At 42.3% G+C, this 16,575-nt stretch overlaps 2 protein-coding genes across 2 annotated transcripts; both read right to left on the reverse strand.

The window, feature by feature from the left end:
• Positions 1-907: 907 nt before the first annotated feature.
• Positions 908-3,623, reverse strand: LOC127784861 (uncharacterized). Its single transcript, XM_052312266.1, has 2 exons — positions 2,069-3,623; positions 908-1,390 (listed from the first exon to the last, which is right to left on the reverse strand). The coding sequence occupies exons 1-2, from the start codon at positions 3,372-3,374 to the stop codon at positions 1,206-1,208; spliced, it is 1,491 nt and encodes a 496-aa protein (XP_052168226.1). The 5' UTR covers positions 3,375-3,623; the 3' UTR covers positions 908-1,205.
• A 4,230-nt stretch (positions 3,624-7,853) lies between these two features.
• Positions 7,854-16,483, reverse strand: LOC127783842 (uncharacterized). The gene is made up of 6 exons (XM_052310993.1): positions 16,448-16,483; positions 15,475-16,379; positions 15,217-15,372; positions 14,004-15,068; positions 13,817-13,918; positions 7,854-13,721 (listed from the first exon to the last, which is right to left on the reverse strand). Exons 1-6 carry the CDS (start codon positions 16,481-16,483, stop codon positions 13,661-13,663), a joined length of 2,325 nt encoding a protein of 774 aa, XP_052166953.1. The 3' UTR covers positions 7,854-13,660.
• Between the last annotated feature and the right edge of the window lie 92 nt (positions 16,484-16,575).

Below are 16,575 nucleotides of genomic sequence, written 5' to 3' on the forward strand. Positions count from 1 at the left end.
GGCTATTCCAAACTTCTCCAGCGAGACCGGTCTTCTTTGTACATCAGGACCGTGTGTACACTGATTAGTGATCACCGCCACTAGAACATCTATAGCCTCTGCTATCAACTGTTCTCAGCCAGATGCCAAATACAAAACGACTCTATAGTTAGAAAATACCAAGAAACATAAGTGTACATTTTATATATTCATCAAAGTTACGCAATAGACCAAACTCACTTTTTACTTAACGCCATAGAAAGTTGTGTTGTGACGACTGATGTGGTACAATTCTTAGTCACATTTGAGGAAATCACTAGGCATGCTCATTGGTGCTATACTGCTATTGTGCACTACCATTTGTTGTGGGATACAGACAATTCGTATACGGTTGCATTTGTTGTGGGATACAAACAATTCGTATGCTGGTTGTATTGCAATTGCTCGCCTATTCAATTTTTTGTTCACAATATAAATAGATCTCCTGTTCTGCTTATCTTGAATTGCTATGGGTTGTATTATCGCCTCGCCGGTAGTGGCTTGTGCCTGACGATAGCCTGATTTCTGGCAAGGCTACTAGAGCAATCTTCTTTCCTGATCAAATCAGACAGTGGACGACTCATATCAATCGGTAGCATATGAACTATGCATAATTGGCGAATACATTCTTTCTTGATCAGATCAGGCGATGGGTCGTGGCGAATACATTCTTTCCTGATCAGATCAGGCGATGGACGACCCAGATCGATCTTTAGCATATGAGCTATGCATAATTGGCGAATACATTTCGTTGGTGAAGGAGGTCAAGTCGTGGCGAACGACCACCCTCCGCAACAAACTCTATTCTCTGGTTCCATGAAAATGGAGCAGTGGGCTTCCCCTGCTATTTCTGAATTATAGAGTACGAAAAAATATTTCTGAAACAGAATTATAGATGAAATCAATATGTTAACACCAAGCTCCAAAGACAACTGTCTGAACGATCAAATAGAGTCCAACAAGAGCATAAACATATCCATTCAAGGCAAATCTAAAATGTAGACATACAGTCATGCACAATAACCAAAATACATAACAGGGCATGCTTTTCAACAGCTCGCTCTAATTAATTTATGCCCGGGCATTATTTTCAACAGCTCAAATTAATTTATAATAATTTATGCCCGGGCATGATTCTCAACAGCTCTAATTAATTTATGCCTGTTTAGTTTCACTCCAAGGCATGGCTATTCCAAGTCCATAGGATTATTGCTGTCTTCAGTTTCGTCTTTAGTTCCCATATCAGATCCAGCATCCAGTTGCAATGGCTCATGCAAGTCCATAGGATCGCTCCTACTGATTGTTTCACCCAGCCGCTTGTGAGGATATTGCATATGAAACTTCAAAGGTCTCTTCAGGCTTCCCTTTACACCTGCACCCAGCAAAACAAAGTCCCCATGCTTTAGCGCAAATAGCCTACATAGATATATAATATGCCTAACCTTTCACGCAAGTCCTACTAGAGTGACAAAAATGGAAGTCCTATCAGAGTATCGCCAATGTGTTCGAGTAAACAAAAAGAGTATCAACCAATTTAGTTCACGCATGCAAGAGCACCTAAAGTGGTCTTTTCTCTTTCAACTTTGTTGGTGCGGAAATCTTGTTTCTATTTTCATTTCTGACCATTTCTTTTAAATGCTCACTTTTTTTATGCGCATGTTCTTGATATAGGGTGCACTGACAGGAAAAAAACTTTATCTATATAGGCAATCTAAAATCCAATATGCAGTTGCATTTGACTAGGTTTGTGTCCCACATGGCTTGCATTTCTGATGAAATTTAAAACTTTTCTGCAATTGGTACTCTATAACTTATCTGGAAGCTCACCGAAGGCTTCCATAATTAGATGGGTAAAGAGTCTGGCGATGTTCACACTAATTACGGCCTCAACTTAGCAAGTCTAGCTAGCAGTATAGCAGCAGCCACATAGTAAGTGTTAAAATATATCAGCAACCACAACTTTGAATCAGGTTTACTATTGTATTCATCACAAGGTTTCCCAAAAGAAAAGCAAGAAGTAGAAAAAACAGGCCTGGAATTAATTAATCACCTGCAGCTGCTTCAGTGAAATATTGGGAGATGGTAGACTGCGTGTAGGCGTAATCAAAATCGTTGACAATTCTTTCGCCGTCATACACAGATACCTCTTGTAGCCTCTTGTTTGCCATGTCAACTGTGAGCACCAGTGCCTTCTCATCGGAGATGTCAACCTTGCCCATGATGTAAACAATGTGGGCGTCCATCAAGCTGAGTGTTGGATGAGCTAACTGGAGCGTCTCCGTTGTTGGGCAACCATCCAGCTTGGGCAGGAGGCAGACATTCTGAGTGGTGTCATCAACTGAGACGTCACTGGACTCGATCATGAAGTCCTCACGCCACTCATTGTCCAAACAAGTGACTGGCTTGCTCCATGTGGATAGATCCCAAGCGCAGAAATCATCATCGTCGTCTGGATCGAGGTAAATACCTAGTCTGACAACGGTGAGACGACCATTGACGATAGCAATGTTGCGGCAAACGCATGAATTGTAGGTCCTGCGTTTATCGATGAGCTCCGGTGGCAGCGGCATGTAGCTGCTTCCCCCTGGTGTGCTGTTGTCAAGCACGTTGCAGATGACCATACCCCGCCAGAGATCAACAAAGGCCACTAGTGGCTGTTCATCATCCAGGATAAGTACCTTCTCCGTTAAATGGAGAACGGTATCTTTGTCTGGCGGGTTGCGAAGTTGGTCAAGAAGAAGGATGGTGTGGCTCCATTTGTGGTCGATAGAGTTGTCGTCGTAGAGGCAGAGCTTGAAGTGGCCAAGATCAAAGCGGCGATCCCGATCGAGCGCGCTAACGCAGAAGCGGCCACTGTCATCATCAGCAGCAGCGCCGGCATGGTGGCGGTCGGGGACGGGGAGGACGACAACGTTGTCGATACGACGCAGGTAGTGGTATGGGTTGTATGGGCTGTAGGGGTTGTGAATAAGCTTGAGCGATGGGCTAGAGCTGGCCTGGTAGACGAAGTCGTAGATTTGATCGCTATGGACGCGGAGGAAGACGAGGTTGGCGTTGACGAACCCGACGGCGGGCTCCTTGGCGAAGAACTCGGCGGGGTCGGTGGTAGGGGACCAGGCGCAAATGTAGGAGACGAGCGGCGGTGGCGCGATGCAGAAGGTGATCTGGATTTTACGGCCGTTGCTGAGATCGAAGGTGGCGGTGGTGGAGTTCCGTCGGTCGGCGATGTAGGCGCGGACGTCGAGGAGGATCCATGGAAGAGGCGGGTGATCGGCCGCATCCCCGCCGTGGCTGCTGGGAGGGCAGAGAGTGAGGTGTTTGGTTCTCGTCCAGCTGTAGGGGAAGGTGGTAGCCATGGCTGCGGCGGGCCTCTCCTCCCGGCCGGGCTTGCTTAAAGTAGAGCCAAGTAGAGGAATTAAGAGTCGGAGAAGAGATCCAAGTTGGAATCGGAGGGGAACAAAATAGATCGATCTAGTATTGGCATCGCGACCAAATCGATCTCAGCGATCTGATCGATGGATGGAGGTGGAGGGTTGGGACTTGGGACTTGGGAGGGGGCCTCCAGAAGCGCCTGGGATGTGGATGTGGATGTGGATGGGTGGCGGCCGTCCCGGTGAGGTGCTAAGCCAGTACTCAACAACGCCATCCCACACGTACATTTTAGGGTTATATGCAAACTGAACCTCAATCCACCGTCCATTCTTCTGCCCACAACAAGGAAAGACCAGCCCATATAGCCCGACAGCCCATTCAATTTCTCTTTCTTATGAGGAATAAGTTCACTCTGGGTCCCTCTATTCGTCGCGTCGCCCAATATGAAATTCATCATAAACCGAAATACCACATGCTACTTATCACTCAACTCTCAAAACCATTGTAAATAAGGTCCCAATACAATTTAGATGGTGGTTTTAGCTGGTGTGGCGCCTACGTGGACGGTTTGCCTTGATCATCGTCCCACGTGGTGTTGACGTGGCATTAGAATCGAGATTAAAAAATAATAAAATAAAATAAGGAGACGTGAGGTGACTAGTGAGGAGGGAGTAGCAACTGAGGAGAGGCAGCTGTGGCGATTAGAGGTTCGCGAGGTGGAGGTCGTGGACCCGTCCGCGGCAGGCGACAGCCGATGAGGAGAAGATGGAGGTGAGGGAGAGGGGAGGGGAGCCGGCGAACTCGAGCTCGCCATCCTGCTCGCCCGTCCTTGCCAACCACCACCCGCGGCCACTTGCTCCGCCCCTTCTCCACTGCCACCCCAACGCGGAGCCATGGCGCCGCCGGGAAGGCACGAGCCTCGCCATGAGGTGCGATGATGAAGGCTGCGTGGTCGCCTCGCCCACCACCACCTCCAGGGTCTCGCGGTCCCTGACCACGCCGCCTCTGTCACAAGGACGAAACTATCCAATATTTGTTCTTCCAATGCCATGTTACTCGTTTGGTTTGGTCCGTTATTCATATGGCTTATAACTTACAACCTCCTCAAAATGTTAATCATATGTTTGGGTGTTAGCTTACATGTGTTCCTAAGGACATGAGAAATTTGTTTTTGATGGGTCCAGCAGCTCTTTGGTGGTCCATTTGGCTAAGCAGAAACGAGGTAATTTTTGACAATAAGATGGTGTCTTCTCGTTTGCAGGTTATTGTTTCAGTCACCCGGTGGCTACGCATCTAGTCTATCCTCCAGTGGATACTATTGTGGTGGTATCACGTCGTTTGGATCAGGTGGCACGGGATTTTTTTTTTACCCTAGAGCATGGGTGGCGATCTAGTCTATGGCTTAATAGTCACTAGTTTCTCTGTTTTGTTTTGAGGGTCTAGTTAGATCTTGTTTTGTGGTTGTGTGCATATCATACAGAGGCCATGAGTGAGCTCATCTAGAATGTATCATCTTGATGTATTTGACTGAGTTTTAATAAAGCTTTCATTATCGACAAAAAGGATCAAGATCTAGAGCTACAATTGAAGAACTCGACGAGGATGATATAGACTTCGAGGAAGATAATTAACATGTGTAGCAAGGTATTTGAAAATGTATTTGTACTTTTATTTCAAACCGCAACTAGATTTGTACCGTACATTTTGATCATGCATTAATACTAACACCAATGTCTTATCTATTGTATTACTGTGTGTGATGGCAATAAGATTTGGCCACGAGCTTAGGAAAATCATGGATTGGGGCAAATACTATAAACCCGTATATGTTGCCTCTAAATTTGACACATAAAATTAGGTGATGAGTTGGAGGAAAGAAGTTAGGACAGAGAGAATGAGTCACCCCTCAAGGGACAACATCTACACAATATCTATCTCTTATCTATTATTATAAAAGTTGAAGATGTTTTTGCTAGAATTTTGATACGTCATCCGTGTTGGACTAAGTTTCGAGTTGGGTCTTTAATTTTTTTTTCTTTACCTACTTAAAAAAATTGAAGGGCCATGCGCCCATTGTCCGACTTGCGCACGATCACACCTCTTCCTGTTCCTGGATAGGTTCTGCATCTAGCGTCCGATCATGTTCCCAACGCTGGCAGAGCATGTATGTCGATCTATCCGTCTCCAGCGTTACACAAGCAAACGTACGTGCACCTAACGTGTTTGACACCAAAATAGAATCGGATCGGGAAACTGAGACACAGAAGAACGCTGCATATATATGGTCGTAACTCGTAACGTTTCACCGTGTGTATCGATCACGAGGGCAGCACGAACGATGGATCAAGGTGGAGCAACCGAGCAAGGGAGTTCACCCTGGCGTCGCCGTGCCCCGTTGGTGGCGGCCAGAGGTATTTACGCCCTGCGCTGAACCGATCTCTTGCAAGTCATCCAACGCTTGCACAACCATTCATCGTTGTCGTGAGGTTAAAGAAGACCTGACCAGGGAGATGCTGACCAGTTGGGCCCACTTGCAACTTCTTATAAGGAAAATAACCACTGTTATTAGTGCACAGTAATTTAAGTAAATAATACATGGCTCACTAACAAATGGACACTACGGCCCACGAGTTTTAAAGGCCCGGCCGGTAGAATATCCGAATATAGAGTCTACATGTTCTTTCAAAAAAAAAGGGGAAAAAGTACACCGAAAGTCCCTTAACTTGTCATCGAATTACAAAATCGTCCTCCAACCATAAAACCGCATACAACGTATCCCCCAACTTACAAAACCATGCAAACTAGATCCCTCGACGGTTTTGATCCCGGTTTTGCCCGACGTCTCCCTCCCTTCTCTCTCACTTTTCTCCTTCTCTGCAAGCAGCAAGCCGGTCGACAGGTGGGGAGAGGTTGCCGGGGCGAGGCGGGAGAGGAGGACGCGGCGACGGCAAGCAGCAAGCCGGTGGGGAGAGGTTGCCGGGGCGAGGCGGGAGAGGAGGACGCGGTGACAGCGGAGGTTGCGACACTGGATCCTAACTTGAGATGAAAGTCAGACTCATAATTGCAGCTCATGGTTTTTTTTAAAAAATATCTAAGTGAATTCCCACAGCGAATTTCATCCTAGCTAAATCGTATAACAATAATAAGATTAAAATAACATTCACCCGTTGTAATACACAAGCATTTTTTTTCTAGTCTCCAAGAAAAATAAAAGATGATGTGAGAGTAGATTAATATTGGGGTTTGTGTAATAGATGTGATATGTTGTATTTGTTACCTCTTAATTAATGAGAAGATGACACGGTTTAAATTAGATGTGATACTCACCTCCACTAAAAAAATATAGGCTAAAAAATAACTTATTATAGTTTGTGACTCATTTGTGAGACGAATCTTTTAAGCATAATTGCGCCATGATTTGACAATGTGATGCTATAGTAAACATTTACTAATAATGAATTAATTAGGTTTAACAAATTTGTCTCGTGGTTTACGGACAAATTATGTAATTTGTTTTATTACTAGACTACATTTAATACTTCAAATATATACCCATATATCAAATGTGACACGTAAATTTTTACGATCTATATCTAAACGCAGCCTAATCCTGATAAAATGATAACGAAACCAATCCCGACTTGCACCGACGTCACCCTCAGCTCCCGTCACTGCTCTCTGCTTGCGAGTGCCAGACGCCATAATGACCGCGGCATAATTACCGCGGTCTGCTTGTTCCCAAGTCACGTGTAACTAATTCCACACAAAGACAGATTTTAACTTTTTTTTTTTCGAATTTTCAACTTTTCCGTTAGATCGAACTTTCCTACACACAAAATTTTAATTTTTTCATCACATCGTTCTAATTTCTTCGAACTTTCAATTTTTACGTAGAACTAAACACAGCCATAACACAAACTGCTAAAATATTTTCAAAAAAAATGGAAAGATAAAATAAAGCATCCAAATCATGGAATAGATGATATGGTTCATCCAAATCAGGGAACACCAGTAGCACTGCCCGTCTCGTGCGCCCCGCCCGCCGGCGGCGGCGATTGGCCGGTAGCAGTGGGGGTACCCAGGATGCCGCCGCCCAATCGAGGCCCGATTGGAGGGGATGTCAACGACGATGTGCCCTGAAGCTGTTCCAGGGACATGATGCGTGATGTGGCCACCACGACGGTCCGGCTGATATCAGCCAGATTGTGGTCCCCATCGTTTGGCTTATTTCCTAATAAGCCAAAACGGCTTATTAGGAAATAAAAATGAATTTGTGGGTAGAACTTTTATAAATGTGTTCTTTGTGACTTAAAAGCCAATGTTGAAAAAGAAACTACGTTGAAAATATCTCAAAATCAATCTCAAAATTAAGCTCGAAAATTCAAATTTTGGCTTTTTCTTTGGCTTATTAGGCCATCCGATGGGAGCCTGTGTTTGGATGCCAACAACGAAATGCCGGCGAGGACGTCGGACACTGTATCCTGCAGCTTCGTCAGCGCATCGGTTGGTTCAAGAAGGGGTTGATAGCGGCGACAGCTGTTAGGGATGAGAGAGGGAGTTAGGTTGGAAGAGACTAATTCTAACTCATTAATTCCTCTGTCCTAAAATGAAGCCATTTTTGAGGTTGGCACGGGTATTAAGAAAGTAGGTGAGAATGATTGGAGGAAGTGTGTGATTGGTTGAAAAGAGAAAGTAGGTAAAGAAGAATGGTTGTGATTAGTTGAGAGGAGGAGGTAGGTGAAGAAATAGCATCATTTTAGGACAAAACATTGTGCTAGAAATAGCTACATTTTAGGACAGAGGGAGTACGTAATTAGAATGACGATACATCCTATCTTTATGTAGATGGAGGAAGGACCCATTCTAATATATTCTTATCCCTAAGACCGAGGGGTCCTTATCTCTAGGACCTCGACCCCTCGCCCACTACCTATGACAATGGTAGATGTCTCATCAGTATATTTCTTGAGCTTATGGTTTACCCATAAGCATCCACTTTCTCCTGGAAAGCAGAAGTAATTTTTTTTGTCTGGAAACATGTCAGAGGATTCTCTGTTGTCTTGAGGAATGGAACTAGCTTGGGATTTTTAGCAATAGTAGCACGATGAAGTGCATCTTAGACCTGAAAATAAAGAAAATGGAAATCTGAAAACAAATAGAGAACTAGAAAAGGATCAACAGATAAAAGAAGTGCAGAAGGATGGGTGCATCTGGTTACCTGACTTGCAAACACTGGACTTCATACCTCAGTAACCAAGCATTTCTTTGTCGCATCAAGACTCAAACATGTTTAAGGTGTGGTAAATAGCTTTTTCTTTCTTTACCTGGAAAATTTGAACACCAAGATGCAAGCAAAAGAAAAGCTACTAAAGTAAAATTAATTCAAATTGTATAAGTATATAATTTTGTGACCTGTGGAATTTACAGAAAACATCCTGAATAATAGAAGCTTACCAATTTGTTCCATTGCTCAAACTCGGCGGATATATTTTTAGGTATATGCTGTCATGGTGAGCTAAACTTATTTCAATAGTTGCCTTCAACTCGGATATTCTTGCCTTCAACTCGGATATTCTTCCAGATACCTACAGAAGAACGGGCTTGCAAATATTTCACAACAAACAATAATTGCCTGCTTAAATTATAATTTAGTAGCGTAAAACAGAAGATTAAAAAAATACACGGTTGGAGATGGAAAAAAATCAATTTAAGTAGTAACTAATGTGAACAAAAAGATAACATCAAGTCTCAAACATGGAAGATTAAAGCAGAAAGAAATAAAACCACAAAAAGAACATCTAAACTTCAGGATCACAAAATTAGCAGGGAATCAAAATTTGTAAAACCAAATGGTTATAGATGTCTTCAATGCAAAAACCAAAAAGGGATGCAGAATAATGCTAAAAATTTAAAAGTATTCCATAAGTTCCTGCGAAACCAAGGTAGTAACTTTTCTCTAGATAGTGGATCAGTGACAGTTTCATCAACTGGTTCTTGTCTAAGGAACATGTTACATCTAGTAGCATGGAGAAGTATATGTTCAAAGGCCATAGCCTTTTCCTTTGGCACAAGACCACTCAGGGAACCAAAGCTTCACTTGTTTTGATGGATCTGTCACCATTTCCTGAAATAAGGAAAAATAACATCAAGGGCTCCCCAGGAAAACATGGAATTAAATTCAAGATATTGCTTTCTAGAATTATGGTTCATGCCTGCTACAATAAAGGACTTTCTAGAAGAATCGCCAGGCTGATCTGCTGACATTTCCCTATGTTGTTCTGTTGCACTTCGTTGAGTTCAATAGACAAATTCACCAGCCTGAAAGCAAGTCCCTTTGAACTACATGAAGCAGTACAAAATGAGTACTAGCCTACTAGGTGGTCCAAGAATCATATAACTTACTTAGCATATCTGGTAGGTGGATGAACTGAATCAAAGTATCTATAACTATGTATATTGTGCAACAAAAGGTAAGGAAAGCTTATAGTAATCTATACTCCTTTACAAAGACTCCAACGGCGGAGGCAGTGAACCTGTCAACCCCTCTACTTACAATGTAGTTTTTACATATACTGGTATACCCCTTGAATTTCTTATCAACATAACAACTAAATTTAAATGGATAGCTACATCTAAAAATAAACTAAAGTGAGTATTCTCCACAAGAAGAAGGTGAACAACATATTACATGAAAAAAATGTTTTTATTTATTTTAGGCAATATTTTTTTTTCTTTTAGCCATAGCAAAGCACTGGCATTTAGCTAGTGTTGAAAAATATCCTTAATCAGGAACATGTGCAAGTGCAGCACAAAAGGGATCATCAAGTTTGATCCATCATAAATGAGATAATATCCAGTGTAGTAATAAATCACAAGATATACTTAGGTGAAAGGCCAGGCACAGGGAAGAGGGAAAAAAGGGCAAGGGACTGCCTGGAGACCCATAGTGAGGCAAACAAGCCATGGGCCATGGCCAACCTGGGTGGTTGGGATACATGCAATCAACCAAAAAGGCCTTGGACTACACATGGCGATGTGCCCAAGTGCCTTTAGCAGCAAGTCACAAAAGCACTCCGTAAATTGCCTCTCGGCATAAGGACATTAAGTAGATTATTAGATTTAGAAAATAGGAACAAAAGAACATTGGGACCATGTGCCAAAAACTTGTCAAAATAATGAGATGGTTTTTACTTTTTAGAGAAAACCACATTAGTGACTGTACCATCTTTGTAGTTGTCTACCTAAGAATCTCAAGATCAACTGCTAAACTTCAAGTCATGTATGAAAAAAATTGCAAGAAATAGTATATGTTACTATATTCTCATGTTTAAAATAATATGGGAATCCAACAGTGGTATGAGTTGAGAAATTCTATTTTATTTATGGACCTAAGATTTTTACCAGCAAGCATTTCTTTTCCTTTTAGTGTCTTCCAAGGTTCCACCTAATGGTAACTTTAAGAACCTAGCTCATTTTACTCTCACATAAGTAAATTTCACATAGGGTCACATATTTTGAACAAAGTTTCATAATGGGCTAGTGAGTAACCAATCTTTTCACATAACACCACATATGATTACATAAGTTTGCTGTTTGGACTAGGGGAAAGAATGCCAAGAGAATATGTGAGATCTTTATGCGATAACGCAGGCATGCGTATAGAAAGGCAAAACTTGCATGTTTCTTTATTCTTTTTAGTGAGTGGTATCTAATCAATTAGTTTTATTTCTATTTCGTTTTTATTCATTTGACCCTTTGTGTAGATTAAATTGTTCCCTTTTTAAAACATGCTCACATCACAGTTTTGTGTGATCTGCTGCAAAAACTGTTTTCTATAATTTGCTAAGAAAACCAGTTGATGGGATTCTTACTATCATGAAACACTAAAAATGATGGTTTGGATTAGCCTGTTTCTCAAATATTCCCTTTATATGTGCTCAACCCTAGACCAAAGTGCCAAAAGGTGCTAAGATCTGTGGTGTTACACCCTTGTCCATTGTGAAACTTTGGTCAAAATATATGGTGCAATGTGAAATTTACTCTCTTACTTTTCACCACAAGATGTTAGCATAGACACATCCAATAATGCAAAGTTCAATTAAGCAATGATGCTATTAGCTAGAATTGTACCTTCTGCAGAACAAGATTGTACTCCACCAGCTCATTGAATGTCTCTGTAACTTTACCTTATTTGCATAAACTTCAATCTGTTCAACTTCTAATTCTCCAAGTTTTACCTAATTATTTCACAATGTTAGAAGAAAATTCTTTAAAAACGGCTTGCACAAGATAATGGTGTATGTTCTTTGCTAAATACCTCTACTGAATCACCAATTTCCAAAGAAGTTCCTGAAAATAGTGTAGAAGAGGTTGATATGACAACTTTTGACATTTGTTCCCTAAAAACCCACAACTTGCAAGCCGTTTTACCACACCTCTTGATCTTCACAGGGTGCACAGAATAAGTAGTATAAGTGTAGAACAGTACGATGGTAAATATTGATAGAACAGCATGCTTTAGTAAAAACAATTATGATTTGCAACACAACATCAAGTTAAAGAGTTAGTAGTTCAGTCCCAAGAGACTTATCTATAGAAGGCCAAGTACAGGATCAATAAATTATAGGGTGCCTGGAGTGCACATATTCCTTCTACATAATTGAATGCAAATAGTGGAATATTTAGGGATATAATCTTACAGTTCCTTTAAAAATCAAAATGATGATACAAGTTAATAGAAAAATAATGCAAGCTTAGTATTTTTTTCCATTAATTGCTCAAAGTCATTCATTCACAACAGATACTCCTTCCAATACGTACTCTCATAGAAGTACTCCATCCAGTAAGGAAAAATCTTTTAGACATGCAGTTCACAACTTTTTATCAAACCATTCTTCTCAAACTCTGGGCATATTTTTCAAAACTTATTTAGGTTGGATGCATGAAACCATGAGCAAATTTGTCTCAAAAGGTGCCATCATAGTAGTGTAATTTTATTGAGTTTTATAGATATTTATAATGGAAACCATGGTCAAAGTTGCATTTTTCTTTTAGACCCTGACAATGTTCAAAAAGACAAAGTCACATGTTTCCATGACTGGCTGCAATATAACAGACAACAAGCACTTTTCAGGATTCAAAGTTTCAAACTGTTTCGATTGATAAACCAGCTAGATATAAGATCATACAACACAGCATGACATCAGAAGAAGACAACACCAAAGCAGAAGATAGAGTACCTGGGAAGCATAAGTCCAATAGAATAGGACTTTGTCGGCATTAAGCTGAAGCAAAATGTCAGATTAATCTAGCTTAAACCAACACCAGAAATAGGAAGGCTGGCATAACCCAATAGCAGTTTTCAGTGACCTGGGCCCATAGGTTTTAAGCATTGATGGTAACAACTAACAAGGTAAACCAAGTCTGCCTCAGATTCCTTATTCTCATGACAGAGCTACGACCTGCAGTTATGTGAAAACGGCTCTAGAAAAATATGTACCAAACCATTATCTCATATTTGAAATGTTATTAGGGATTTAGCATTAGGACATAAACTAGGCGTTTGTTAACTTGAAGTCATTACTATTTCTATTGACCTTTTTTTCCTGGAAAGGACATTTATATTCACTCAGGATCATGTCATGGTATATGTCTTGCATCACCTAAAACAATTGCATAAAATAGGGGGAAACAGTATATAAGATCAGTTAACAAGCTTTACATCACTCTGGAATATGTAAAATGTAATAGCAGGTATCTGTTGGCGTTCTTATTATTAATCTTTCATATACTTTCTTCAAGGGCCAATGTATTGCATCAAAAAAAATTGAAAGCAGAGGCATAACCAAAGTTTGGGAAGAGGCATTAACATCACATGCATTACTTTGTCATCAGCAAGTAAATCATATTGAGATTAAACATCTGAACATAGAGGTATAACCAAAGTTTGGGTAGAGGCATTAAAATCACTGCATCATCAAGTCATAACATTGAGAGGTTAAAAAGTTTGGGAGAGGCATCATCTCCAGTCCTACGTGACAAAAGCAGTAAGATAATAGAGATAAAAAAAAAGAAACTTGTTTGTCCATGGACCCAGCAGACTGTCTTCCAAGATTAGTACAATACTATAAATCGATAAACTTTGTATTTCTCAAGGCCATGCCCAACGGGTTACTTCTACCTACTCACCTAGCAGGATTTGGTCTTCAACCTAAGATGTGCTACCAAAAAAAAACTGCTTGCCGTGTCTTTACATCCCCCAAGTTGCTTCTCATTTGTCACTCTTCGGGCGAACCAGGGGATACTCCTCCTTTGTCAAACACAAACCTGGGCTGGAGACACAGGAAAGCAGTTAGTATACTAAAACATGTTGCAGAAGTTAGGACTACTTCATTAATATATCAGTAAATGGCAAGAGAAAACATACGTTCTCCATAATGAAATTGTCTCCCTAGGCTCTGGACCACCACTTGTCTCATCAAAGCGGTGCACACCAGATAACTTAAAGTCTCTCCATAGTATTTGAAATCTAAAAGGAAAAAGGATTACTTAAGAAATACCTAAATCAATTTTTTTTTAAAAAAGATACTTAGATGGCAGTGGTCAGTACTTACTGCTCCTTTTTCATTAAACCCTTTTCTAGCATCTCCTTGAACAGGTCAGGAAGGTAAGGAGGGAGGAAGTTTGCACAGCTGACTTCAATCATGGTTATTGAAGATACCGGAACATGGAGATGAGCGTGCTGTAGAAAATGCCGATTGTACTTCACAAGACCTCCAAATCCATCATTGAAGTTCTCATTATCAGTAAGAGGTGGTTTCTTTCCTTTCTTCTTATCTACCACTTTGTCTTTTTTCTTCTTACTGTTGGGAAACTTGAATTTATAAATTTCAGACAGCACAGGAACAAGGGAGTCTCTCGTGGCCGGACGCCAATCATCATCAGTTATCTTCATGTAACTGTGGGAAGCTAGAACTTCATTCAATTTGTAGTCCTCAAGGACAAATTGGGTATTGAGGTTTGTATTGCTGACGAAGTCATGCCTGGCAATTGAAGACCTCAAAAGTGGGTGATTTAGCATAAACTCCATAAACCATGGCTGTCCCAATATTTGAGGGTTCATTAAGACTTCCTGGAGTTCCAGCCTGAATTTCTTGTAATAAAGCGGGTATTCAATCTCACTTCTGATGGTCTCCCTGCCTCCAGATTTCTTATTGATGGCTTCCCTCAGCTCAGTTACAGCACGGGCAAGATAAGGTGAAAAGAGATCTTGCAGCCTATGCAAATCTGCAGCAGTTGCCCTTTGTAATTCTGACTTGCTAGTGAAATACTTTGGTTGCTTAATGATCGCACAATGATGCTTGTCCACCAGAACCAAGTCAGCAAGGTTAAAGCGCCCACTCCATGATAATCCTTTCTTTTGTTGGCTGAAAAGGTAGGTCAGATAGCCTTCAAGCAAAAACAAGGGCATATCGCACATAACTGGTATTATATTCCCCTCATGAATTATGTCCTTGACCCCTTTAACCAGCCGATGAGTTCTCTCAAGAAAAATCTCCACATACTCGAAACTTTTAGGAATGTCCGAGAAAGATAAGGTTGCCTTAGCAACATCAGCACTACTCCTTAGGGAATGTGTCACCAGAAAGTCTTTGACAATTGGCAGTATGGTACTATTTCTGACATTGGAAGAAAATGCAATGATAAGAGGCATTGAAAAGTATGGTACGGAGAGAGTAAAACAGAGCTCTTTTGCGGAAAAAAAAACAAAATGGTACAGCGAAACGGAAAAGCACAAAAAGGGAGTTAAAAGATTTCGCTATTTACCTTTGAGTACTATCCAATTTTAATATGGAGAGTGCAAGTGATTGGTCATGCCACATAAGCTCTTGAAAATCTATCTCGACATTCAAATTCCCCCTTTTCTCCACGAAAGAAATAAAGGAGGGATAGGAAGCATCACTGTCTTCTGCGGCAACAGACCTAAAACAAAGGTATGCATTGGTGAATGACGAGAGCTATGAACAAGTAGTAATAGTTATATATTGGTGGATGGTGAGAAGTATATGCAATGTCATTCCTTACATGCTTAGGAATGCTAATAGCTTCTCTCTGTTCGACTGCACTGGAGGAGGCTGCTGGCTAGGCGATGCTGTAGTTGACGGTGGAGAATCCGCTGACGGTGGAGAATCCGCTTTGGTGACTGGCGGAACTACATTCTTCTCAGACTTTTCCTCCTCCTTCTTATCTTTCTTCGTGATGCCAGTAAAGTAAACATCAGGAACCTCCTTCTTGCGATAGATTGACATTGCACTGCTCCTCTCATCCTCCTCTCCTGTGCTTCCTCCAGACTGACTGCTTCCAGCAGACAGCGAGGTGGCCTGGACGAGCAGACGGTTGCCGCTTGTATCGGGTGAGGAGGGAGACCAGGTTGTGCTGTCGTGAGTCGGCGTGGAAGACGATGTTGGATGGCTAGGCGACTGCGCAGGCGATGGAGGGCGTGGGGGCTTGCCCAACGACCTTGAGGAGTCCTGTCTCGCCAGGGAGCTGTCACCGGCCGGAGAGGAGGGGTAAACCTTGTCATCCCGCGCGGGCGAGGACGGATGCGGGGGCTTGACGACGGGCCGGGCGTAGGAGTAGTCCGGCGTGGGCGAGGAGGGATGCTGGGGCTTGACGACGGGCCGGGCGTAGGAGTAGTCCGGCGTGGGCGAGGAGGGATGCTGGGGCTTGACGACGGGCCGGGCGTAGGAGTAGTCCGGCGTGGGCGAGGGATGCTGGGGCTTGACGACGGGCCGGGCATAGGAGTAGTCCGGCGTGGGCGAGGAGGGATGCTGGGGCTTGACGACGGCCCGGGCGTAGGAGTAGCCCGGCAAGGGCGATGAGGGATGTGGCGGCGTGACGGCGACCTCCGGCGCGGGCGATGAGGGATGTGGAGGAGGAGGAGGGGAGTGTGGAGTGGAGGGGAAAGAAAGGGAAGGGAAGTGGGTGGACTAGTATAGCATAGTGGAGGAATAAAATTGTCACTGGATCCACGTGTCATATGTATATAAGGACCCACATGTAGAGACAGTGGTGGTAAATCTTTAGTTGCCATATGTTAAAGTGGTACTAGTAGTAAATACTCCAGTTAAATGTCCCCGTAGCGGAAGTAATACTAGTAATAAGTAATACTCCACTCCCAAGTCA

Source organism: Oryza glaberrima, chromosome 9, assembly GCF_000147395.1.
Source record: "Oryza glaberrima chromosome 9, OglaRS2, whole genome shotgun sequence".
NCBI lineage: Eukaryota > Viridiplantae > Streptophyta > Magnoliopsida > Poales > Poaceae > Oryza > Oryza glaberrima.

Coding starts and splice junctions, on each gene's coding strand:
- LOC127784861 (XM_052312266.1), bottom strand. CDS start 3,374: ATGGCTACCACCTTCCCCTACAGCTGGACGAGAACCAAACACCTCACT. Junction 1,391..2,068: donor TTTCACTGAAGCAGCTGCAG/GTGATTAATTAA, acceptor TGCTGGGTGCAG/GTGTAAAGGGAAGCCTGAAG.
- LOC127783842 (XM_052310993.1), bottom strand. CDS start 16,483: ATGGCAACTAAAGATTTACCACCACTGTCTCTACAT. Junction 15,373..15,474: donor CTATTAGCATTCCTAAGCAT/GTAAGGAATGAC, acceptor CCTTTGTTTTAG/GTCTGTTGCCGCAGAAGACA. Junction 15,069..15,216: donor AAATTGGATAGTACTCAAAG/GTAAATAGCGAA, acceptor TTCCAATGTCAG/AAATAGTACCATACTGCCAA.